The following is a 24,045-nucleotide window of genomic DNA, read 5'->3' as shown; positions in this document are numbered from 1 at the left end:
AAAAATGTGGTTTTCTAGGCCATCACACTAAAACAGTCGTTACTCGATGTGAAATGAAGATTTTAGAGTTTTGTGACCTGTCATAGTCACATGGCCTAGGGGGTCCCAAGCCACCATATTAATTTTCAGCACCTCATACCTCTCCAACATTATCAGCATCCCCCATTGACGTCGTTTCCGAGTTGATGATCTCCGGCGCGAAATTCAAAATCTATTGGCTAATGGAAGTTAAGCCCACGGTTATCAAATAACTTTTTTATTGGCACCGTGCCAACTTTATCATTCCACGAGTTTTTTTTTCTCGTTTTAATGAAAATCGTTTTATTTACTCCTTTTCATCCCTTTCCAATAAATAATCCCATTCAAATTTCCCTCCATTTCCACATTTCCACTAAACAAGACGCGGTGACCCCTTGCGGGATAGCGGAGTGTCGTTGTCTGTTTATTTTACTCATTTATTCCAATTCGGGCCAAAAAACGGGAACAAATAATGGACAAACCACTATCCTATGATTCTCTAAAGTCGGTGCTGAAGCATATGAGTCTGAAAAAGAGGTGAGTTGGCTGAAAATTAGAGAATTTTGGAGTTTTAACTTATAAGTAAGTGTGAAATGCTGTGAAATACTTAAAAATTTAGGAACACTAGGCTAAATTATGGAGTTCAGACCACAACCTGATAATTTAAGCAACGATTATTGATAGTTTAAGTATTTTTAACGTAAGAACTCTGAAAATCGATTAAAAATCGTAAAAAAAATATGGTTTTAAATTGTTTCTTTATGAAAAAATATTAAAAATCAATAAAATCGCAGAATAATTTGCTTTTTTATAGCAAAATATTGTAGAAATTGAGATTTTTTAAGGATTATTAAGTCTGAAACAGGTAATTTTGTCAAAAAAGTAACAAAACATGTCTGAATTTGCTTAAAAACTTAAAAACTACGAATTTTACAGAGAATTTTGAATAAATTTTGATTCTGACATTTTCAAACGGTTTTTTCTTCAGTTTTTGCGAAAAATCGATGCAAATTTGGCTGAAAATTATTGCAAAACAGTTTTTCTCCAATTTCCTATTTTCAGAGAAGCCATCAACAGACAGATCCCGGCACTTCGCACCATCAGCTCCAGCGTTCCATATGTTTTGGAAAATGTAGTCATATCAAATGCAACATTTGAAATCGATGGAAGACGTTGGTTCACTAAATCAGCCTGGTTACAAAAGTCTGACCTTCCAATAATATTAGTTCCAACTCGAGATGTTGTGACTCTTGAAGAGACTGAATTGACCATTCTACAGGGGAATTTTTCTCAAGCGCAGTTTCGTGTGTATAAATCCGATGAAGAGGTATTGGAACAACTCTTCGATGAGTACATAAGGAATGGGACAGTTGTTAGAGGATCACTTTGTATTGATGGAATTCCTCAATTTTTGAAAAGAAGAAGAGAGAATGAAGGGGATTTCAAAATAAAAGTAACGAATTTGGAGTTGGATATTTATGGAACAAAGGATTATGATTATTTTATTAGGTTTATTGATTTGGATGTGTTGGAAAATGTCAAGTTTCTTGCTGTGGAGAATTCGCTGGAACTTCTTGATAAGCCAGAGGTGAGTGAGTATTCTTAAAGGCGTATTGTAGTCTGTTGTGATATTTTCATATCATAATGTATGAGTTTCGGCAAGTTCATTTTCATAGTTCAAGAATTTTTTAATTTGGTCCACACCCCGCTGAGATCGAGCACCGGAAAGTTTGGTGATTGAGATGGCCGAAGAAAATCGGTGGCCGTGGCCTAGAAAACCGACTTCGGAAACGTTGATTTTTAAATTTTGACGGTATTTTGGAGTATTTTTGTTGTATTTCTTCAATAATATCGATAGAATAAGGCAAATATTAATAGAAAAACACTAAAAACTAGCGAAAATAACGCCAGAAATAGCAGAATCAAAACAACTTTACCCAAGTGAAATTTCTAGAAAATTCCAGCTGACCAAACTTTCCGTCGTTTTTTTCAGTATTCTGCTATTTCTGGCGTCATTTTCAATAGTTTTTAGTGTTTTTCTATTAATATTTGCCTTATTCTATCGAAATTATTGAAGAAATACAACAAAAATAATCGAAAATACCGTCAAAATTCAAAAAATCAACGCGCCTGAAGTCGAATTTCTAGGCCACGGTCCCCATTTCTCAGCGGGTTTGTGGACCAAATTAAAAAATTCCTGAACTATGAAAATGAACTCGCCGAAACTCATACATTATGATATGAAAATATCACAACAGACTACAATACGCCTTTAACTGCGCCGTCGTGTTGATTGACAGAGATGATCCAAAACTAGTGCGTTTTAAAACCATGTCATTTTTCAGATCCAAACTTGCAAAAATCTCACCGCTATTGTAAAATTCGGTCCGGACTTCCCATCAGTCGACCAACTCCGTCGTCTCCGAAATCAACACTTATATTTGAAATATTATGGCTTCTCACTTCATGAACTACAACTGTTGGTAGAGGTAAAAGTTTCCAAGTTCTGACAAAATTTAATCGATTTAAGTATTTCAGGATTGGATTACCACTGGTCGGGAAGTCGGGACACGCTTCACTTGGGAGAACCATCAATTCGAATTAGAGGACGTTCTTGGCATTCTTCAGCATTTGAAGGCACATTTTGGTGCGGTTGAAGCGGGGTCAAATGGTAATAGCACAACTCTCAAAATGAGAGAGGATCGTGAGCTGGCCATGTTTTGTGACAAGATCCAGTCAGGGAGGGACATCAATTATCTTTTTGAAATGCAGGTTGTAGCGATCACCCCTGCAACTGGCATTGGGCCAACCTGATGTATGAATTTTTGTATTTTTGTTCAAAGGGAGCGACGGTTCTCAAATAATTGTTTATTTTTCCTAATTGCAATCATGACAACTATCAGCTTTATTATTTTTCATACGAGTTTTTTCTTTGCTTTAAATGAAAATCGTTTTCATTACTCTTTTTCCCGCTTTCCAATAAATAATTCTATCCAAAACTCCCGCCATTTCCACATTTCCACTAAACAAGACGCGGCGTGCCATCCGGGATAGCGGAGTGTCGTTGTCAGTTTTGTTTATTAATTTATTACAATTCGGACCTCAAAACAGGAACAAACTATGGACAAACCACTATCCTATGATTCTCTAAAGTCGGTGCTGAAGCAAATGAGTCTGAAAAAGAGGTGAGTTGGCTGAAAATTGAAGAATTAAGGGGTTTAACTAATAAGGAAATGTGAAATGTTATGAAATACTATTTTCAAGATTGAAACGTTGTCCACATTTTTGTAGTTGACTTAATTGTTATATCAAAGTTAGAGATTAACAAGAGCCGTACCTCAAAATCTAGCAGAGCTAGAAGAAAATTGTTAACTACAAAAACAAATGTCATAACCTGCTCAACAATAATTTTTGGTTAAATTCCTATTTTCAGAGAAGTCATCAACAGACAAATTTCGGAACTTCGCAATGTCAACTCCCGCTTACCATATGTTTTGGAAAATGTACGCATAGGAGAGAACTATTTTGGAACCAACGGAAGAAGTTGGGTCGCCGAATCAGAGGCAGTTGTGGATCCTGAAAAGAGTAAAGTGGCCATTTACCAGAATAATTCACATAAAAAAGCGGAATATTGTGTGAACAAATCCCCTGAAGAGATTTGGTACCAACTATTCGATGAGTACATAAGGGATGGGACAGTTGTCAGAGGATCATTTTATTTTCGTGGAATTCCGGAACTTGTGAAAAGAAAAAGAGAGAATGGAAAGCATTTAAAGATGAAAGTGAAGAATTTGGAGTTGAATACTTTCGAAAAAGAGGGTTATGACAGCTTTATTCAATTTATTGATTTGGATGTGTTAGAAAATGTCACTTTTGTTGCTGTGAAGAATACGCTGGCAATTCTTGATAAGCCGGAGGTGAGTGAGTATTATTGACTGCGCCGTCGTGTTGACGCTGTTCAAAATAGTTTTTTGCTTTTTTTGCTACCTCCAGAATAAGCCCATTACAGATCCAAACCTGCAAGAACCTCACCGTTGTTGTGACATACGGTTGTGACTTCCCATCAGTCGACCAACTTCGTCGTCTCCGAAATCAACAACTTCAGTTAGAGCATCTCCATTTCACACTTCACGATCTACAACTGTTTGTGGAGGTAAAGTTATATAATTGAAGTAAAATTCAATCGATTTAATTTTAGGACTGGATTACTTCTGGCCGTGAGATTGGGACACGCTTCAGTTGGGCGCAAAAACAGTCCAAAGACGTTGCCGACATTCTGGAACATGTGAAAACGCATTTTGGTGCTGTTGAAGCGGTCTCCAACAAACCATATTATGGTAATGGAATAACTCTCAATATGGGAGAGGATCGTGAACTGGTGATGTTTTGTGACAAGAGCAAACCCCAGTCGGAGAAATACATAGACTATTCTTGGGTTTTTGAAATGGAGGTTGTAGCGATCACCCCTGCAACTGGCACCGTACCAACTCTTGATGTTTGAATTTTTGTATTTTTGTTCGAAGGGGCGGCGCTTCTTAAATAATTGTTCCTTTTTCTAAATTGTCATCATGCCAACTATCAGCTTAATCATTTCTCCCCCGAGTTTTTACTTTTTTAATGAAAATCGTTTTATTTACTCCTTTTTCTCCCTTTCCAATAAATAATCCAATTCAAATCTGCCTCCATTTCCACATTTCCACTAAACAAGACGCGGTGACCCCTTGCGGGATAGCGGAGTCTCGTTGTCAGTTTTTTTTATTCATTTATTCCTATTCGGGCTTAAAAACGGGGACAAACAATGGACAAACCACTATCCTATGATTCTCTAAAGTCGGTGCTGAAGCATATGAATCTGAAAAAGAGGTGAGTTGGCTGAAAATTAGAAAATTTAGGAATTTCACTAATAAGGAAGTGGGAAATGTTGTGAAATACTTGGAACTTTAGGAAAACTAGGCTAAATTATGGATTTCGGACCACAAACTGATAGTTTAAACAACAGTTATTGATAGTTTAAGTATTTTTAACGTAAGAACTGTGGAAATCGGTTAAAAATCGTTTTAAAAAATATTTAAAATCGATAAAAACGCTGAATAATGCACTTTTTTAAAGAAAAATATTGTGGAAATTGAGATTTTCATGAATTTTATGTCTGAAACAGGTAATTTTGTTGGAAAAATATCAAATTACAAATTTTGCATAGAAATTTATGCAAACACTGAAGGAATATCATTTGGAAATGAGTTTACACAAAATTTTGTGTGTTTAATACTTTTTCGGCAAATTAATCTGTTTCAGACATTAAAACTATGAAAATCTCATTTTTCACAATATTTTGCTAAAAAAATCACAATTTTCTGTGAGTTTATGGATTTTTCATATTTTTTAACTATTAAACAACGTAGAATTAATTTTCAGCAATTTTCCACCATATTTTTTACTGTTTCAACTGATTTTCAGTATTCTTACATTAAAAATACTGTAAAAATCTATTATTTTTGTTCAAATTGAATGAATTAACAGCTTTTAGAAAAAAAAAACTACTGATTTAGCCGATTTTTCATTGGTTTTTGAGATAAAATACGTATTTTTCGGATAACAGTAGTTATTGGCACAAAATTAGAAAAATTAAATCATTTTCAGGCGAATTTCCAATGATTTCTTGCAAAAACTGAAGGGAAATTGCTTGAAAGTGTATTTATACCAAATTCTGTGGAAACTTCGTGATTTTTTATAAATTTAAGCGATTTCAAGGTAGTTTTTAATACTATTTCGACAAATAAACCTGTTTCAGACATAAAAACCCATGAAAATATCAATTTCCACAATAGTTTGCTGAAAAAACCGTATTTCCTTATGATTTATTTTTTTCTGTGCATGAGAAGAATGCGCCGCACACACGCGGCGACCACGCCCACTCCCATTTTAACGCTGCGTTCCATTTTTGAACACTGCCGCAAAAAATGGGCGTGGTCGCCGCGTGTGTGCGGCGCGGTCTTCTCATGCACAGAAAAAATTGAATTCATAATACCATAAGCGCACAGTCGCCTATGGTAACTTTAGGTTCTTGTACTGTAGCCTTATGCTAGTGTACTGTAACTGTTTGATTGATTTTATCGGTAGAGCGCCTACCGTACCGCTTACCGTACTAAATATTCAAGATTTCCAGAGAACAAATCGACTATATCCTGCCATCCCTCAAAACTGCGAATTCCAAATTTCCATATCATCTCTCAAAAGTGACAATCGGTGACTGGCACCTGAAGATCAACAACAGAACATGGGATGTCCATCCGGCATTCCAGAAGATGAACGAACCACTGACAGCAGAAGACGTGGCAGCAGTGGAGTTTGTGGAGATCAAAGGGCGGGCGTCGATTCGATTTCTTGTGAAATATGACGAATTATTTAAATACGAGTATAATCAGGAGATACCTCAGGATAACGAGGAGTTATTCAAAAAACTTACCGACGAATATTTGAAGAATGGTACCCGAATTGACACACTAAATATCTATAGCTTCCCGAAATGTCTGGAAGAGAAGAATCCGGAGACGTGGCAGTTGAAGGTGTCTGAGTTTAAGATGAGAAATACTGACTATGCGACGTATCTGAAGATACGACCGTTTATCTTGGGGAGTCTGCCGTTGAAGAGATTATGTTTTTGTTTCAGAGAGGATACCTTGCCAATGTTTGATGATCCGTTGGTGAGTTTTGATACTAAAATTTTGTTCAATTTGCTCAGAATGGTTGAAAATCCGCCAAAATCCGTCAAGATTTGGTTGAGATCGGTTGAGATCGGCTAAGATCGATTGAGATCGGCTAAGATTGGCTAAGATCGGCTGAAATCTTTCTAAATCTGCCGAAATCGCTAAAAATCTCATTAATCATCATGAAATGACTAAAAATAGCTCAAAAAATCGCCAAAATCCGTCAAAAAATCGCTAAAATTGGTTGAAATCGGTTGAAGTCGGCTGAAATTGCTTAAAATCGTCTAAGATTGTCTAAAATCGGCTAAGATCGGCTTAAATCTATATTTTTCTTGTAGGTCAAACCTAGTCCTCCATTTTTGTAGTTGACATCTTTTTGATAGCTCCGCCCACTTTTGAGATATGCGCCTTTCAAGTTAGAAATTCACTGAATTAGTCATTTTTATCGCCGAAATTTGATTTTTATATCAAAACAACCGGGAAACTTCATTTCTGGCGGTAGATACTGTTCAAAACCTATTTTTCCATGTCGGAAACCACATTTCCAGCAAAAATTTTGCCGAGAAGGTATTTGCCAAGGTGCACCACTATGCGAATGGGTGCCAGGGTTCGATCCCGCTTGGGGTCACTTTTTTCTAAATTTTCGATTTTTTTCTGTTTTTAATTTATTTGATCTTGTAGAGCAAAAGTAGCGCTATATTTTTGTAGTTGAGAATTTTTTGATAGCTCCACCCTCTTTTAAGATATGCGACTTTAAAGATAGGTAGCTAGGAACGAGCGCGCGCCGCCGACACCCCATCCTCTCTCGCTCTTCCTAGAGCCTATATTTAAAGGCGCATATCTCAAAAGTGGGTGGAGCTATCGAAAAGTTGTCAATTACAAAAAAGGAGGTCTAGATTTGATCAACATAATCATGTTACATAAGAATTTCTACAGTAACCTAGAAAGCCATGACGGGATCTTAACTGAACTCATCCGATCTTAACCGATTTCCACCATTTTTTTCTGAAATTTTATTGCAAATCCCTAATTTTCAGCTCCAAACGTGCAATAAACTCTTCCTCCAATTCCCCTATTACAACCCGGATCCAATCAACGACGTCCTCATGAATCTCCAGAATCCACACGTCCAAATTACCTATCTGAATTTGCCAATTGAAAGATTGCAGGAGGTGGCACAGGTTGGTACCGTATTTTTTTGATCTACCGTAACCCATCCAAAAATATTTCAGAGATGGATTCGAGATCGCCGACCAATCGGTCATACATTTTCATATTCTATCGAAAATTTCGATTACATTTTGGATTGTTTTGAGGAGTTCGAGCTGATATTTGACGCGAAACCTTCCAGAATTACGAGTCTTGGGTGAGTATTTAATGGTGGCCTAGAAAACCAAATTTTGGATTTCTAGGCCACGCTTTTCAAACTTGTTCAGGAGGCGATTTCTTGTCGATTCCAGGTTACAGAATTCAAAAACGTTCACTTTAAATCGAGTTACGCCCATTTCAGTATTTTAGCGTGATGGCCTAGAAACTCAAATTTGGGCTTCTAGGCCACCACAATAAAATCGTCGTAACTCGATGGAAAACAAAGATTTTTGAGTTCTGTATATATGAATCGGCTAGAAATAGTCTCCTGGATGATTTGGGCATGCGTGGCCTAGAAATCCAAAATTTGGTTTTCTAGGCCATTTCACTGAAATCGTCGAAACTCATTCAGAAATCGATATTTTTGAGTTTTAAGACATGGAATCGACTAGAAATATGTTTCTGGATGATTTAGAAACGGGTGGCCTAGAAATTCAACATTTGGAAAATTTTGGATTTCTAGGCCACCACACTAAAATCTTCGTAACTCGATGGAAATTGAAGATTTTTGAGTTCTGTAACCTGGAATTAGCTGAAAATGGCTTCCTGAATGATTTGGACATGCGTGGCCTAGAAATAAAAAATTTGGTTTTTTAGGCCATTTCACTAAAATCGTCGTAACTCATTCAGAAATCGATATTTTTGAGTTCTGTAACCTGTCATAGCCACATGGCCTAGTTTTTCACCTAGGCCACCATATCAATTTCCAGCACCACGTACCTCTCCCACGCTGTCACCATCCCCATCGACGACGTGTCCGAATTCGTGATCTCCGGCGCGAAATTCGATACCTATTGGCCACCATTTCAATGGAATCTCAAAATGGAAGTTATGCCGAGAGGCGCGACGGTTCCCAAATAATTTATAAATTGTGTCCCTCTGGTAATTGGTGTCGGCATAATTGCATAATTAACCAAATGAATGAGTTCTCATTCCTAAGCCGAATGGAATGCATGGAATCTTTGTAGATCAAACATCGAATCACTTATTACACTGAGGGAATGGGGATAACGGAGTGAAAGTGAGGGAGAAAATGATTGACGGACGGCGTGTGTTCCTTATCCCCTTTTTAATGACGAAATTGCGTAAGATCTTGTCAGAAGGGAAAAGTTCAATGAAGCTATGCAACAAGTCTACAAGAAAGCTGAAGATGCAAGGATTCTGAATCCGATTTCAGATCCTGAGTCGAGTTTCAGAGAGATCGCTCAAAATTGCTTCAAATCGGTTGAGATCGGTCAAAATTGGCGTAAAATCGGCTAAGATTGCTTAAAATTGCTTAAAATTGTCTGAGATTGTCTGAAATCCCTCAAAGTCAGCTGAAAACGCTGAAAATAACCGAAAATTTATCAATTGTACCCAAAAATACAAAGCAAAGCTCTGCAAAGCAATTTCAGTGCCTGGATTTTGAATTTGCGACCCGCAATACAAGAAAAATGATCGAAATAGTTATTTTCAGCGAAAAAGACATTTGAGATCGTTTAAGTTTGTTTAAGATCGTCTAAGATTGACTTAGATCGGCTTAAATTTATGTTTAGTTTGTAGATCAAATCAAGTAGATCATTTTTGTAGTTGAAATTTTTCAGATAGCCCCGCCCACTTTCGAGATATGCGCCTTTAAAAATAGCCAACAAAATTTGCAAACCATCTATATTTTTGATGGAGATATGGGATTTTTAAGCAATTCTCAGCAGTTTTGATTTCTAGAGCTTCAAATTTGATGTGAAAATGAAAAAAATCTTAAAATTTGAGATTTTTGATCTCACTAGCTTCCAATCTTTAAAGGCGCATATCTCAAAAGTGGGCGGAGCTATCAAAAAGTTGTCTACTGGAAAAATCTTAGTCGATCTGAAATGATCTTGAACGATCTCAGCTGATCTCAGATGCCTTTTTGGCTGAAAATAACTGGAAAATGTGATTTTCAGTCCATTTTTACAATTGCTGGTTAATTTTTGACGTTTCTCGGTCATTTTTCTCGTATTTTTGGGTTAAAATTCCAAATCCAGTCACTGAAATTGCATTGCAGACCTTGGTTTTGTATTTTTAATAACAGTTGATGCATTTTCAGCTGATTTTTGAGAGATTTCAGCAATTTTTAAGCAATATTAAGTGATCTAAATCAATCTTAGGCTATTTAAACCGATTTTAGACTAACTTAGGCAATTATTTTCATTTTAGAGCATCTCAGCCAATCTAAGGCGATCTTAGTCTATCTCAGCCGATTTTAACCATTTTCAACCGATTTTGACCGATTTTAGGCGATCTGGCCCGTTCTCAAACCATTTTCAGCCGATTTTAAGCAATTTTAGCCGATCTCAACCAATTCAAACCAATTTTTCCAAAACTCCGCCTGCAAACAGGCTTGTATACAATTACACCTGCAAACAGTAATAAAAAAAGTGTTGGTAAACGAAAATAAATAAATAACTCAACAAGTACAAGTATCATGTCACTCATTACATTACACCCCCCATGAAACCAGTTCATTGACAAGCGCCGTGGACGTAGGTCAAAACTATTCTTGTTTTTTGTTCCCTCCCCCAAGTCCGTCCGCCTTCCCCGCCAACCTAAGTGCCTGCGCCTTTAAAAGGACGGCGTCCTATTTCCCAGACCGTACATCTGAAACATGACGACGTCTTCTTCACTTTTTTATTTTTTACTCATCGGGCTTACTGTAGCGGCGCCGGTGCCGTTACCCCTCGAGGAGGACTTCAATGTGTTCCATACCAAGCAGGAGAATCATGGTAATTAACGTTTAATTACAAAATTGGGTTACGGTAACCGAGTTCAATATTTAGAACAAAGATTCCTGCGCGTCGATCAGAACAAGGATAAAGTGGTGACGTTCGACGAGTTTTTGCATATGGAGTTGGCGTATGTGGACGCGAAGAAGGAGGAGTTTGACACGTTGGATAAGAATCGTGGGTTATTTTGAGTTATAGAAAAATGTGTCAGTAGAAAGCTGAAGACGTGAGGATTCTGAATCCGTTAGAATTTTTTAAATCGGGTCAGTTTGAAGGGAGTTACGAGGCTTTGAGTGTGAAGAGACCACCTTATGAAATTCAAATTGCTGTAACTCCCCTCATATTGACCGTAGTCAAAATTTGAAAGCAGATTCAGAAATCTCCGGTTTTCAGCTTTCCTGACATATATAGTCTGTATATATAGGACATTCAGACACACAGACAGACAGGCTTTCGCTCAAAAACCAACAGAAATTTGAAAATTGTTTACTTTATAATCGTCATATCTCCCGTCAAACTGCTCCGATTTCAAAAATTCTTACGGAATCAAAATTTTCACGTCTTCAGCTTCAAATTGATATATAATTTGAACAAAATGGACATTCCGGCACAGAGACACACACAGAAAGACACAAAAACATGGTTTAGGTGGCTCCTCCTTTGTCTGTTTGTCTGTCTGAGTATCTGTGTGTCCGGATGTCCAGCACACTCAAACTTAATATGACTCAAAAGCTGAATACGCGAGGATTCTGAATCTGTTTTCAAAATTTAAATCGATTAAAATTGAAGGGAGTTACAGCGATTTTAAGTTTAAGTTTAAACTTGTCCACGAGGAGTACACGAGTCTTTGCTAGTTTTTTGTTAGGTTTCGATCTATTTTTGCTGGTTTTTTTTTTGAAAATTTGCTTAGAAATTGTAACTGTTAACAATTTTCTGCGTTTGAAACTTTTAAAATCACGAAAAAATCCGAAAAATTCAGAAAAATAGACGATAATGACAAAATTTCGACATTTTTCACCTCCAACTTGTCCCCGAGGAGTACACGAAACCCTCGTGCTGGAATTTTTCACAAATTGCAGCATAAGTGCTTCAAGACACGCTGACTTCAAAAATTATATTAATTTTTCGTTAAAACTTCTAGGAATTGAGATATAGACAGTGAAAAGCTAGAAGCTTTTAGAGCTGAAATTGTCCACGAGGAGTACACGAGCCTTTCGGTCGATTTTAGTCGATTTTCTTGGATTTTCACATAGAAAATTGCCAATTTAAATGGTTTACAACGTTCTCAACGTTTGATGACTGAAAATCCCAAAAAAATCCAAAGAAATACAGAAAAATGGTCAAAAATGAAGAAATTTTGAAAATCACCACCTTCCATGTTAAAACTGTTGTATCTCGGCTCATTTTTGACATACATAGAATCTGAAACTTGATTCAGAATCCTTATAACCTTAGCTTTTTAACTGTATAAAATTTGGATGCATTGGACATCTGGATACCCGGAACACACAGACAGACAATAGAGACGCTCGGGGTGATATACGGAAACTTATGGAAAAATCGTTGTATCTCGGCTTATTTTCAATTTACGGAAATTCTAAAAAGATATTTAGAATCCTTGTAACTTCAGCTTTCTAGTCATATAAAATTTTTGTGTCTCGTTTTGAAACCGGGACGTTTCGCAACCATTTAAAATTGCAGACGACGGAAAAGTGAGTCTTGCCGAGTACGAGGAGCACTTCCATGAGGCGTCGAGCAAGAACGAGAAGTCGAGAACCGCCTACTTTGCTAAAGTTTTTGAGGTAATTAGATTATAAATTTTTCCCATAACTAATTAATTAATTAATTGGTTTCAGGACTTTGACGAGGACTTCAACATGGCGTTGAGTCGTGACGAGTTGGAGCGTGTGCTCGCTGAGAGGTTCTTAGTGAAACCGAGAGAAAACTTCCCCAAATTGTTCTTCAAGTTCGATGTGGATAAGTCGGGAGGACTTGATTTGACTGGTAAGGCTACAAAAACTACAAAATTTTGAGAAAAATCGGTTAAAATCGGTTGAGATCGGTTGAGGTCGGAGTGTTACTTTGAGATCCCGTCACTGGCTTCATTTATACTTTTCAACTGAAAATGTTGTTTCCAACATGGAAAATTAGGTTTTGAATAGTTTTTAACGGCAGAAATGGAATTTTCCGGTTATTTTTATCTAAAAATCACATTTAGGCCTTGAAAATGACTAATTTAGCAAATTTCCAACTTTAAAGGCGCATATCTTAAAAGTGGGCGGAGCTATCAAAAAGTTGTCAACTATGAAAATGGAGATATAGGTTTGATCTACAAGACCAATGTAAATTTAAGGCAATTTTAGAAGATCTTAGTCGATTTCAGATGTCTTTTTGGCTGAAAATAACTAGAAAATGTGTTTTTCAGTCTTTTGAGGTTTTTTTATTATTTTGGGCTGAAAATTTGCATTGGAGAGCTATGTGTTGTATTTTTGGGTACAATTGATGGATTTTCAATTATTTTCAATCATTTTTGCGCGTTTTCAGCCGAGCTCAGCCGATGCCAACCGATTTTAAGCAATTTTAGAAAATCTTAATTAACTCAAATTGTTGTAAATCGCCAAAATTGGCCTAAGACCTGTAAACAACATCCTATATCGCCTAAAATGATTTTAGCAGGTCTTCGGCCAATTTTAGGCAATCTGAAGTGATCTTAGCAGATCTTATGCCAATTTCGGCCGATCTTAGACGATCTTAAGTCGATTGTAGACAATTTCAGACCACCTTTGACAATTTAAACCAATCTGTTAGGAGACTTTTGAGCATCTTAGAGCAAACTGAAACAATCTGAAATGATCTTAAACGATTTTTGGAAATTTGAAACAATCCTAAACGATCTTAGCTATTTTAAAGCAATTTCAGCCAATCTCAACCGATTTTAAGCGATCTTAGACGATTTAAGACGATTTTCGACAGTCTTATGCCATTTTTGGCTGGCTTCGGCCGATCTTAGATAATCTTGAACAATCTCAGCCGATTTAAACCGATTTTGAGCGATCTTATACCATTTTAGAGCATTTTCGAACATCTGAGAGGTTCTTAAGCAATCTAAGCCGATCTTAGACGACTTTAGGCCAATTTTGACAGAATTACTCCATTTTAAGCAATTTTAAACACTTTTTACCAAAAAAGCCCCAAATTCCAGAATACATGAAATTCGACGCCGAGTTCCCATTCGACCAAACCGATCCAGTCGGCGGAGCTCCCTCGAAAGCCAACTCTCACGACGATCAAATGCATACCGAGGTCCCCCAAGACGCCGACGCCGCCGCCATCGCCGCCGTCTTGGCTCAAGCGTCGCCGACGTTGAATAAGAGTCCGGCTGGAGCAGTGCATCATGAGGGTCCTGGACTCCATCCGGTTGCTCCTGGAGCTTTTCAGCCGGCGGTGCCGATTAAGAAGGTGTAAAGTGGTCAGGGGGTGTGAAAATTTAATTTTTTTCAAAAAATACTGGTACAAAACATTCTTCATGGTCATATAAATACATATAAATACAAATAAAGCTTCATTTTCCTTGTTTTCTATACAATTTCTACATAATTTTTACACAAAATGCATCGGGAAAAAGCTGAAGACGTGAGGATTCTGAATCCGTTTTTAGATTTTGGCTACGGTCAAAATGAAGGAAGTTACAGCGATTTGATTATCAGAATGGGGGTTCTTTAGACTGAAAGCTTTGTAACTCCATTCAAAACTCTTCAATTTTAAAAATTCCAACGGATTCTGAATCCTTACGTCTTCAGCTTCAAAATGATATATTATTTGAACACACTGGACATTCGGACACACCCGACACACAGACAGACACAAAAAAACATTGTTCCACCTTTGTCTGTCTGTGTATCTGTGTGTCCAGATGTCTAGCACACCCAAATAATATATGTCTGAAAAGCTGAAGACGTGAGGATTCTGAATCCAATTTCAGATTTTTGCTACGGTCAATATGAAGGAAGTTACAGCGATTTAAATTTTTGATTTTCAGAATAGGGTCTCTTCCCACTTAAAGCTTTGTAACTTCCTTCAAAACTTTCCGATTTTAAAAATTCCATGCGGATTCTGAATCCTTACGTCTTCAGCTTCCATTTCATACTACATAATTACAAAGCCCCCAATTATCTCCTGTTAATTGCTAATTAATGAACTTTGGTGTTCGCCCCGTTCTTCAGCACCGCCATATCACTCGACACCACTGTATTCTTCATCTTCTTCGCCTCCTTACTATGTCGAATACCGTAACCAATGTAGATCAAAATTCCGATTGCAAGCCATACGAATAGTCGGATCCATGTCATTAAATTAAGATATACCATCATAAATACGTTGATGAGGAGACCAAGGCATGGGAGGAATGGGACAAAGGGGACCTGGAAATACATAAGATTGGCTGAAATCGGTTGAGATCGGTTGAGATCGGGTAAGATCACTAATTCATTTTAAAGATCAAAATTAGTAGATCATGTTTGTAGTTGACAACTTTTTGATAGCTCCGCCCACTTTTTAGATATGCGTCTTTAAAGTTGGAAATTGTCTAAATTAGTCATTTTTACCGCCAAACTGTAATATTTACATCAAAATAACTGGAAAGTTCCATTTCTGATGTTCAAAACTATTCAATACCTAACTTTCCATGTCGAGAACCACATTTTAAGCAAAAATTTTAGGAAAAGTTCGGCCGAGAAGGTCTTGGTCAAGATGCACCACTATGAGAATGGGTACCAGGGTTCGATCTCATTTGGGGTCTTTTTTTGTTATTTTTTTTAATTTACATATATTTTGTAGATCAAAACTAGTAGATCATTTTTGTAGTTGACAACTTTTTGATAGCTCCGCCCACTTTTGAGATATGCGCCTTTAAATACTGCCTCCCGAGAAGAAAGGGCGCGCTCCCTTCTGTCTTTAAAGGCGCATATCTCAAAAGTGGGCGGAGCTATCGAAAAGTTGTCAATTAAAAAAATGATCTACTAAATTTGATCTACAAAATAAATGTATATTCAAAACGCTTACGTCATTTTGTAATACCAAGACGGACGGTCAAAGTTGACTAATTTATAGAAAAAAAAACTTTCTAAAGATGCATGTCAAAGGGGAATTAAGATCTGAGAAGATTTTTAGCAGTTTTTCCAGTTTTTAACATAAAATACTTAAAACACGTACTAAAATTAATGTTAAACTGAAATTCCAAAAAAAAATCCGTTCAATTTTGAAAATTTTTAGCTCTCCATTTTTGTAGTTGACAACTTTTTGATATCCCCGCCCACTTTTGAGATATGCGCCTTTAAACACTCTCGCTTCTCTAGGTCTCTCTTCTGTCTTTTAAAGACGCATATCTCAAAAGTGGGCGGAGCTATCGAAAAAGTGTCAACTACAAAAATGTAGCGTTACTTTTGATCTACAAATTAAATTTAAAATTAAGCTGATTTAAGTCCATCTCAACCGATTTTAGACGATCTCACACACGATATCTCCCCCACCCACCTTATAAGTAGCCGTCGACTTGTTCTGTTCATGTCCCAAAATGAAAATAAACGAGATAATTGAGCAGACGGCGCCCACAACCAATAGAATAATTCCACCTGCATTACTGAATATTCCGGTCTTGAATGGAAGCGCGAGACAGACGTATCCGAAGATCAGGGCACCTGTTGCACACCGAATCGAGATTCCGTCAGAGAAGTTGTCCCAGAAGGAGCGGAATGGTACCCACGGTTTTAGTGTGCCGCCTGAAATGCAAATAATTTTTAAAAAATGAGAAAAGATTAATTAAAAATCTTGAAAAATCGAGGAAAAAGCCACTCAGGGGCTTTTTAACTTGTCCACGAGGATTACACGAGCTTTCCTTAGGTTTTTGTTGAAAATAGATGTAAACCTTTCTAAAATCTGCTTGAAGCGCTTCAGGACGGTTCAAAACCGCTTAAATTTTTTAAGAATCGCGTCAAAACCACCAAAATTCAACCGAACTTTCAAAAATCCTCTCATCCCCTTGTTCACGAGGAGTTCACGAGCCTTCCGGTCGATTTTAGTCGAATTTTTTGGATTTTTACAAAGAAAATAGTGCAATCAAACAATTTGCAACACTTTCATGTTCAAAAACCACAAAAATTTCGAAAAATAACTGAAAATAATAAAATAAAATACTAAATTTCGAAAATGTCCACCCCCAACTTGTCCACGAGGAGTACACGAGACCCTTGTGCTAGAATTTTCTAGAATTTGCAGTATAGGTACTTCAAGACACGTTGATTTTAAAAATTCTATTCACTTTTTGTGAAAACTTCTAGGAATTGAGATATAGACGTGAACGACTGAAAACTTTTGAAGCTGAAGTTGTCCACGAGGAGTACACGTGTTCTAACATTGGTTTTAGTCGATTTCAAGCGATTTTTTTTGAATTTTCAGGCATCAAAACGTTGTAAAATGTTTAAATTGACAACTTTCTATGTAAAAATGCAAAAAACAACTTCAGCTTCAAAAGCTTCCAGCCTTTCACTGTCTATATCTCAATTCCTAGAATTTTTAACAAAAAATAAATATAATTTTCAGAATCAGCGTGTCTAAGAGTACCTACGCAGCAATTTATAGAAAATTCCATCACAAGAGTTTCGTGTACTCCTCGTGGACAAGTTGGTAGCGAAAATTTTCGAAATTTTGTCATTTTTGGGCACTTTTGAGTTATTTTTGGTGATTTTATTGTGATTTTTAATCTTTAAAAACGCTGTAAACCGTTTAAATTGACAATTTTCATGTAAAAAACCCGCAAAAACCGACTAAAACCTAAGGAAGGCTCGTGTACTCCTCGTGGACAAGTGGAGGAGAAACTTTTTTCGTAATTTTTGCCCGTTTTTAACCGCTTTTTTGCCCAATTTTCGTACTTTTTCGCATTTTATGAATTCTCCGGAATTTTCAAACCTTAAACCGTTGCAAACTGTTCAAACTGTCAATTTTCTGTGTAAAAATCCAAAAAAGTGTTTCATCTCAATTTCTCCCGTTTTTCCCCAATTTTCCCCCCTCCAAACCTACCATCATCATACTCCTCCTCACTTCCATCCTTCAACATCTTCTGATGCCTCAATATCACAACACACAACGACACCATCGAATAAGCCAACAGTGTTCCAATCGACATAAAGTCCACGAGTGCCTCCAAATCGAAAACCAATGCGAGCACCGAATTGATAATAGTGAATGCGATAGTGGCGTTAAGGGGGGTCTTAGTTCTTGAGTTGATAACTCCAAACCACCCAAATATCAATCCGTCATCGGCCATCGCATAGACAGCTCTCGGCAAGGCAAATGCTCCGGTGACAAGGTTATTAAGCATTCCGGCGAGAGCTCCAACACTCATTATAATCTTCGCAACAGTTGCTCCTTTCATCTCAAACGCCGCTGCAAACGCGGCATCCGGATCTACTTGGTCATACGGTACCATAAGAGTCAACGAAGCCCCCATTAGGACATACAGTACACTAATTATAGCCAATGAACTGAAAGTGGCCAAAGGAATCGTCCGATGAGGATTCTTGGCTTCTTCCCCGGCGGTCGCTAGGGCTTCAAATCCTATAAATGCGAAAAAACAGGTGGAGGCACCCGATACGGCTCCCTGGATTCCGTAGGGGAAGAATTTGGAACGGCCGTCTGGGTAGGTACCTGACCAGAGGGAGAAATCGGCGTAGGTGAAGCCGCAGATTATGACGAAGGCGAGGACCTGGAAATAGGGTTTTTTAATTGAGATTTGAGATTTTCAGATTGAAAATTTTAGAAAAATCGTTTAAAATCGGTTGAGATCGGTTGAGATCGGCTAACTAACTTTGAGATCCCGTCACGGCTTTCTGGGTTACTGTAGAAACTGGAAATGTGTTATGAATATGTAGATCAAAACTAGTAGATCATTTTTGTAGTTGACAACTTTTTGATAGCTCCGCCCACTTTTGAGATATGCGCTTTTAAAGTTGGAAATTCGCTAAAATTGAAGAAAAAGTCATATTCATCGCCAAAATGTGATTTTTACATCAAAATGATCGGAAAATTCCATTTCTGATGTTAAAAACTACTCAAAACTTAATTTTTCATGTCGGAAACCACAGTTTTAGCAAAAGTTTGGCCGAGAAGGTCTTGGTCAAGGCGCAGCACTATGCGAATGGGTACCAGGGTTCGATCTCGCTTCGGGTCACTTTTTTCTAAATTTTAATTTTTTCTGTTTTTAAATTGTTTTATCTTGTAAATCAAATCTAGGGCTACATTTTTTTAGTAAACAACTTTTTGATAGCCCCGCCCATTTTTGAAATATGCTCCTTTAAATGTATACTAGTCGATTTTCGTCGTGATTCTCTATGGAGCGCGGTTGCATTTTGCATGAAAATATCAGAGTAAACGTGCTCTACTGAAAATTCTTCATCAAACCCAAAATTTCAGTCAAAAATTCAAATTCGCGCTGAATTTTCGACAAATTCTCAATAGAGCGGATATGCATTTTTTCTAAATTGTTGGCTCAAAAACCTCATTTTTCATCGATTTTTTTGGTTTTAAACCATTTCAAACCTTTTTGGCACGTTTTAGAACCGGGACTATTCGGAAATAAGCAACTGGGACATTTCAAAAGAATTTCCGCTTTAAAACCTTCAAAATCATCGGAATTTTTGGATTTTTTGTTTTCTCAAAGTCTGTCTGTGTGTCAAGATGTCCAGATGTCCCATTTCCCCGCTCACTCACCGCCAAATTCAACACCACAAAACTGGTGTTCACATTGGCTGAAAATTTCGATCCCATCGCCACAGCAATCGCCACCAGATACAACAGAATGAATGCAAGGAAATCCGGGTATTGAGCGAAGAATCCGTGTCCCTATAAAATGTATGTTGTAGATCAAAACTAGTAGATCATTTTTGTAGTTGACCGTTTTTTGATAGCTCCGCCCACTTTTGAGATATGCGCCTTTAAAGTTTGGCGCTTGGTTACTGAAGTCAATCTTTAAAGGCGCTTATCGCAAAAGTGGGCGGAGCTATCAAAAAGTTGTCAACTACAAAATTAATCTACAAGACTTGGGCTATACGGTAATACAAAAATTTTTAAACTTTTATCCTACCCTGCCAACTTACATCACTCAAATGTCCGACATTCGTCAATGTCCAATTGGAGACACTCTTATAGACCAAAGTGTCAAAGTAACCGGACCAACTTCTCGCCACCGCCGCATTTCCAATCATATACTCTAATGGGACCGTCCATCCCACAATGAACGCCCAGATCTCTCCCATACCCACGTAACTGTAGGTATAGGCACTTCCAGCACGCGGAAATCTGGTGGAAAAATTTGAAAAAAAAATGAAAAAATGTAAAGAATCGCTATCCCTCTATCCCTCTATCGCTATCACATTTCATTGAATTTTTCAACAAAAAATCCGAGTGTCTGGCGCGCATTTGACACGAAAATCGCTGGAAATGCATGATTTTGGCATTTTCAGCCAATTTTTTAGTTCAAATCATTGACAAATATTGATTTTGGTCTGAAAATTGCTTTAAAAACCGGGTTTTGGGCTGAAAATGAGTGTTTTACCGCATTTTTCGGTGATTTTCACAAGATTTTGGACCATTCAATATCATTATCACTATCGCTTTCACTATCACTATCCCTCTATTGTTATCGCTATCCCTCTATCACTATCGCTATCGTTATCCTTGTCGCTATGGCTATCGCTATCCCTCTATTCCTCTATCCCTCTATCATTTTCACTATCCCTCAATCACTATCACTATCGTTATCTCTATCGCTATCCCTATCGCTATCCCTCTATCCCTCTCGTTATCTTTTTCCTAATCCCTATAGCTATTCTGATCGTTATCCTTGTCTCTATCCTTGTCGCTATCTCTATCCCTATCGCTATCTCTATCATTTTCGTTATCCTTAGCATTATATATCGCTATCCCTCTATCATTTTCGCTGTCCTTATCGCTATCCCTATCGCTATCCTTATCGCTATCCCTATTCCTATCCCTATTCCTATCCCTATCGTTATCCCTCTATCAATATCGCTATCCCTCTATCTTTATCTCTGTCGCTATCCCTATATCCCTCTATCTCTATCACTTTCGCTATCCTTAGTATTATATATCGCTATCCTTCTCCTCACCTGGCTCCAAACTCTGCATAACTGAACGCCGACAACAAAGCGGCAAATCCGGAAAACAAGAATGACAATATGATCGCCGGACCCGCCTGATTCCTGACGACCGATCCCGTGAGCACATAAATCCCGGCTCCAATCATATGACCGATAGCGATGAACATCACATCAAGTATCGTAAGACATCGTTTCATTTGGGAATTCAAATGGGATCCACCGTCGAACGTCTTCTTTCGAAATAGGATATCCGAGATTTTGGTGAGCGCAGATATTGTCATGGTTGTATTGATTTCTGCTGGAAAAATATCAAAAAATGCAATTTTTAGTCTCAAAAAGGGGAAAAATGTAGTAAAAAGCACTTGACATGTAAATTACAGGGTTCCTGAGTGGTTTTGAAAAAAAGAAAACGACATAAAACAAAAGGAGAAGGTTAAATGAGGCAGGAGGAAGTGGTTTCTTTGAACGTGTTATTATACAAGGAAGTGTAGTCATGTTCAAGGCTAAGGAAAGGAAGATTGAAAAGATACAGGGCGTTTTTTTTCTCCGAGATATGGCAACCTTTCATGATGATAGATAGCATAGCTTTGGTGATTTGTCTTAAAATGGATATTAATCTATGGTAAGTATCTCAGAGAGCATCAGGGTTTTCAAAATCTTTACTAATAATATTCAGCAGATCCGTTTGTCTGTCCGTTTGTCGCCGACTCTAGCGCCTTCTGTACTGAACCGTTTTTAATGAAACTTACACAGATCGATTGGAAATTTGTCCCGGATGATGCCCGTCTATTTTTTTTAGTCAAAATAGTTCTAAACTAGGTCATAACGTGAAAAAATGTGGTTTTCAAGCCTTTCTGTGGCTTTCATTTTCAAAGTAGGGAAATAGGAGTTCACGGGAAAAATAGTTATAGAACTTTTCATTCTTAAAATGAATTCATTTCTTCAAATTTTCGTGTTGTTTTGGAAAGTTTTTCCTACAAATGTGGGGTCAGATCTATTATGCAAACTGTTTTTTGCTATAAACAGTTGGATGTGGACGAAACGAGTCAGATGTCTAAGTGTAAGTTAGATAATATTTAACTGATTTGTTTGTCTGGAATCTAACTTGCCAAAGGTAATTTTCACCCTTTCGAAATAAATTCTAGAAACTTCTTGACACAGATGAAGTCTGTCAGGATCAGAAGTAAATAATTTCTGATTGGTTAGTAATATTAGAAGATGATAGTGGGATATGATTGGTTTTTGCATCGTGAACAGAGTTGACCGGAATTCTGCCTTCCGTTATCGGCCACTTTCTTCATTCCGTTCAACTCTGATCGTGAAGGACGAAATTCTAATTGATCTGTCTATCAGAGTTGAGCGGAATGCGGTTTTTGAAATAGCGGAAGGCGGAAGGCGGAAAGCGGAGTAAACATATTTTTGGGCGGAAAGCGGAAGGCGAAATTTAGAAAAATCGGCGGAAAGCGGAAAGCGGAAGGCGGAAGAAACAATTTTGGCGGAAGGCAAAAGGCGAAAGCGGAATGAAAATTTTTGGGCGGAAAGCGGCAAGCGGAAGGCGGAATTTAAAAAAAATTGGCGGAAAGCGGAAGGCGGAAGAAACAATTTTGGCGGAAGGCGGAAGGCGAAAGCGGAATGAAAATTTTTGGGCGAGTAGCAGCAAGCGGAAGGCGGAATTTAAAAAAAATTGGCGGAAAGCGGAAGGCGGAAGAAACATTTTTGGCGGAAGGCGGAAGGCGAAAGCGGAATGAAAATTTTTGAGCGAGTAGCGGCAAGCGGAAAGCGGAATTTTCAAAAAATCCGCGAAAGCCAAAGGCGGAAGCACAACATTTTTTGGCGGAAAGCGGAATGAAAAAATGCCAAAAGGCGGAAGGCGGAATACAAAATCGTTTTTAAAACGACGGTTTGGCCTTATTTTGTTGCAAAAAGCCCTTAAAATGGTTAAAGTTGGGTAAAATTTTGTTTTTTTTTTCGGTAAAAACTGATAGCTTTTTTTACAAATCAAATAATATTTATTGATTGAAGGACCAAAGGCCGCTTATACATATCAAGGCTTTGCTGCAAAAAAACCTCAAAAATAGCTGCAAATTGGAGTCTGCGAATACATTTTTCAAGCGGAAGGCGGAATGAAAAAAGTGACGGAAAGCGGAATTCCGCTCAACTCTGCTGTCTATGTTTCCATAAGAATATTTGTGAAGAAAAAATCGCTTCATATTCCACAGGAAAGAACAAGTCATTGAGAAAGTTTGTCGAAATCTTATTAGTAAAGCAGAGGTGCTTCAATTGGTGTCTACCATAACGGGCTGCTTAGCTTACAAAAACTACAACAAGTGAAAAATTTATACGATCCGGGCGTAGGAAAAATTATGAAACCTCAATAGTCTGAACCATTTGAGAAGCGCCGCAGGCGCTGCAACACCCAGAAGGGTGGAGTAGAAAAGGAGGTTTAGCAGCCGTTAGGCTGCGTTAACCGACTGGTCATAAATATTCTAAAACTGTTAAAAAAATACTTGCAAAACGGATAGGCGTGTAAATCGCTTAAAATGCGATAATACGAGTTGAAAAATATACCAAAATGTACAGTATCGGACAAAAAGCTATCAAGTTTTGCCGTTTCCAGTTGATATTGCCCAATTTTACTGAGAAAAAAAGCAAGTTACATATCGTCGAAGTAATTTCTCCCTCAAATCGACCAATTTCAGTGCAAAATAGTGCGATTTTTGAGCTGTCGTCTTAAAATGACCATAACTCTCTAGGGAGTGTCCGTACAAAAAAGTTGTCAACTACAAAAATGAAGATCTACCCATGATCTGTATGATTCATTAAAAGTTTTCATGATGTGACAATCAGAATTACTGTGGCACACTCTCAAAGTTGGTCATTTTCCACTGAAGACAGCCAAAGTTGATACCTTTTTGTCCGGTACTGTAATTGTAGCATTTAGAGCAATTTTTAGCATCAATAATAACAGTTTCTTAAAGTTTTCTGAAGTATCGGAATCTGCGATAAAAAAAAAACTTCAAAAAAAAACGGGGAAAAGAG

General features: G+C 37.6%; 5 protein-coding genes across 5 annotated transcripts; 4 read left to right on the top strand and 1 right to left on the bottom strand.

Moving 5' to 3' along the window:
- Positions 1-490: 490 nt before the first annotated feature.
- GCK72_007857 (uncharacterized protein) lies at positions 491-2,832 on the top strand (the record flags this gene model as incomplete). Its single annotated transcript, XM_003097498.2, has 4 exons — positions 491-555; positions 1,081-1,606; positions 2,364-2,507; positions 2,557-2,832. The coding sequence occupies 4 exons, from the start codon at positions 491-493 to the stop codon at positions 2,830-2,832; spliced, it is 1,011 nt and encodes a 336-aa protein (XP_003097546.2).
- Positions 2,833-3,138: 306 nt separating this feature from the next.
- GCK72_007856 (uncharacterized protein) lies at positions 3,139-4,519 on the top strand (the record flags this gene model as incomplete). Its single annotated transcript, XM_003097521.2, has 4 exons — positions 3,139-3,203; positions 3,452-3,935; positions 4,028-4,171; positions 4,217-4,519. The coding sequence occupies 4 exons, from the start codon at positions 3,139-3,141 to the stop codon at positions 4,517-4,519; spliced, it is 996 nt and encodes a 331-aa protein (XP_003097569.2).
- A 297-nt stretch (positions 4,520-4,816) lies between these two features.
- On the top strand, positions 4,817-8,954 carry GCK72_007855 (uncharacterized protein; the record flags this gene model as incomplete). The annotated part of the gene is made up of 5 exons (XM_053726494.1): positions 4,817-4,881; positions 6,185-6,722; positions 7,763-7,906; positions 7,958-8,091; positions 8,804-8,954. 5 exons carry the CDS (start codon positions 4,817-4,819, stop codon positions 8,952-8,954), a joined length of 1,032 nt encoding a protein of 343 aa, XP_053590688.1.
- A 1,762-nt stretch (positions 8,955-10,716) lies between these two features.
- GCK72_007854 (uncharacterized protein) lies at positions 10,717-14,299 on the top strand (the record flags this gene model as incomplete). Its single annotated transcript, XM_003097429.2, has 5 exons — positions 10,717-10,834; positions 10,889-11,011; positions 12,536-12,636; positions 12,691-12,838; positions 14,037-14,299. 5 exons carry the CDS (start codon positions 10,717-10,719, stop codon positions 14,297-14,299), a joined length of 753 nt encoding a protein of 250 aa, XP_003097477.2.
- A 725-nt stretch (positions 14,300-15,024) lies between these two features.
- Positions 15,025-21,287, bottom strand: GCK72_007853 (uncharacterized protein; the record flags this gene model as incomplete). Its single annotated transcript, XM_003097436.2, has 6 exons — positions 15,025-15,255; positions 16,367-16,611; positions 17,909-18,593; positions 19,598-19,729; positions 19,984-20,185; positions 21,016-21,287. The coding sequence occupies 6 exons, from the start codon at positions 21,285-21,287 to the stop codon at positions 15,025-15,027; spliced, it is 1,767 nt and encodes a 588-aa protein (XP_003097484.2).
- Positions 21,288-24,045: the final 2,758 nt, after the last annotated feature.

The sequence above is a fragment of the Caenorhabditis remanei genome, chromosome II (assembly GCF_010183535.1).
Source record: "Caenorhabditis remanei strain PX506 chromosome II, whole genome shotgun sequence".
Taxonomy (NCBI): Eukaryota; Metazoa; Nematoda; class Chromadorea; order Rhabditida; family Rhabditidae; genus Caenorhabditis; species Caenorhabditis remanei.
This window is presented reverse-complemented; position numbering and strand designations above follow the sequence as displayed.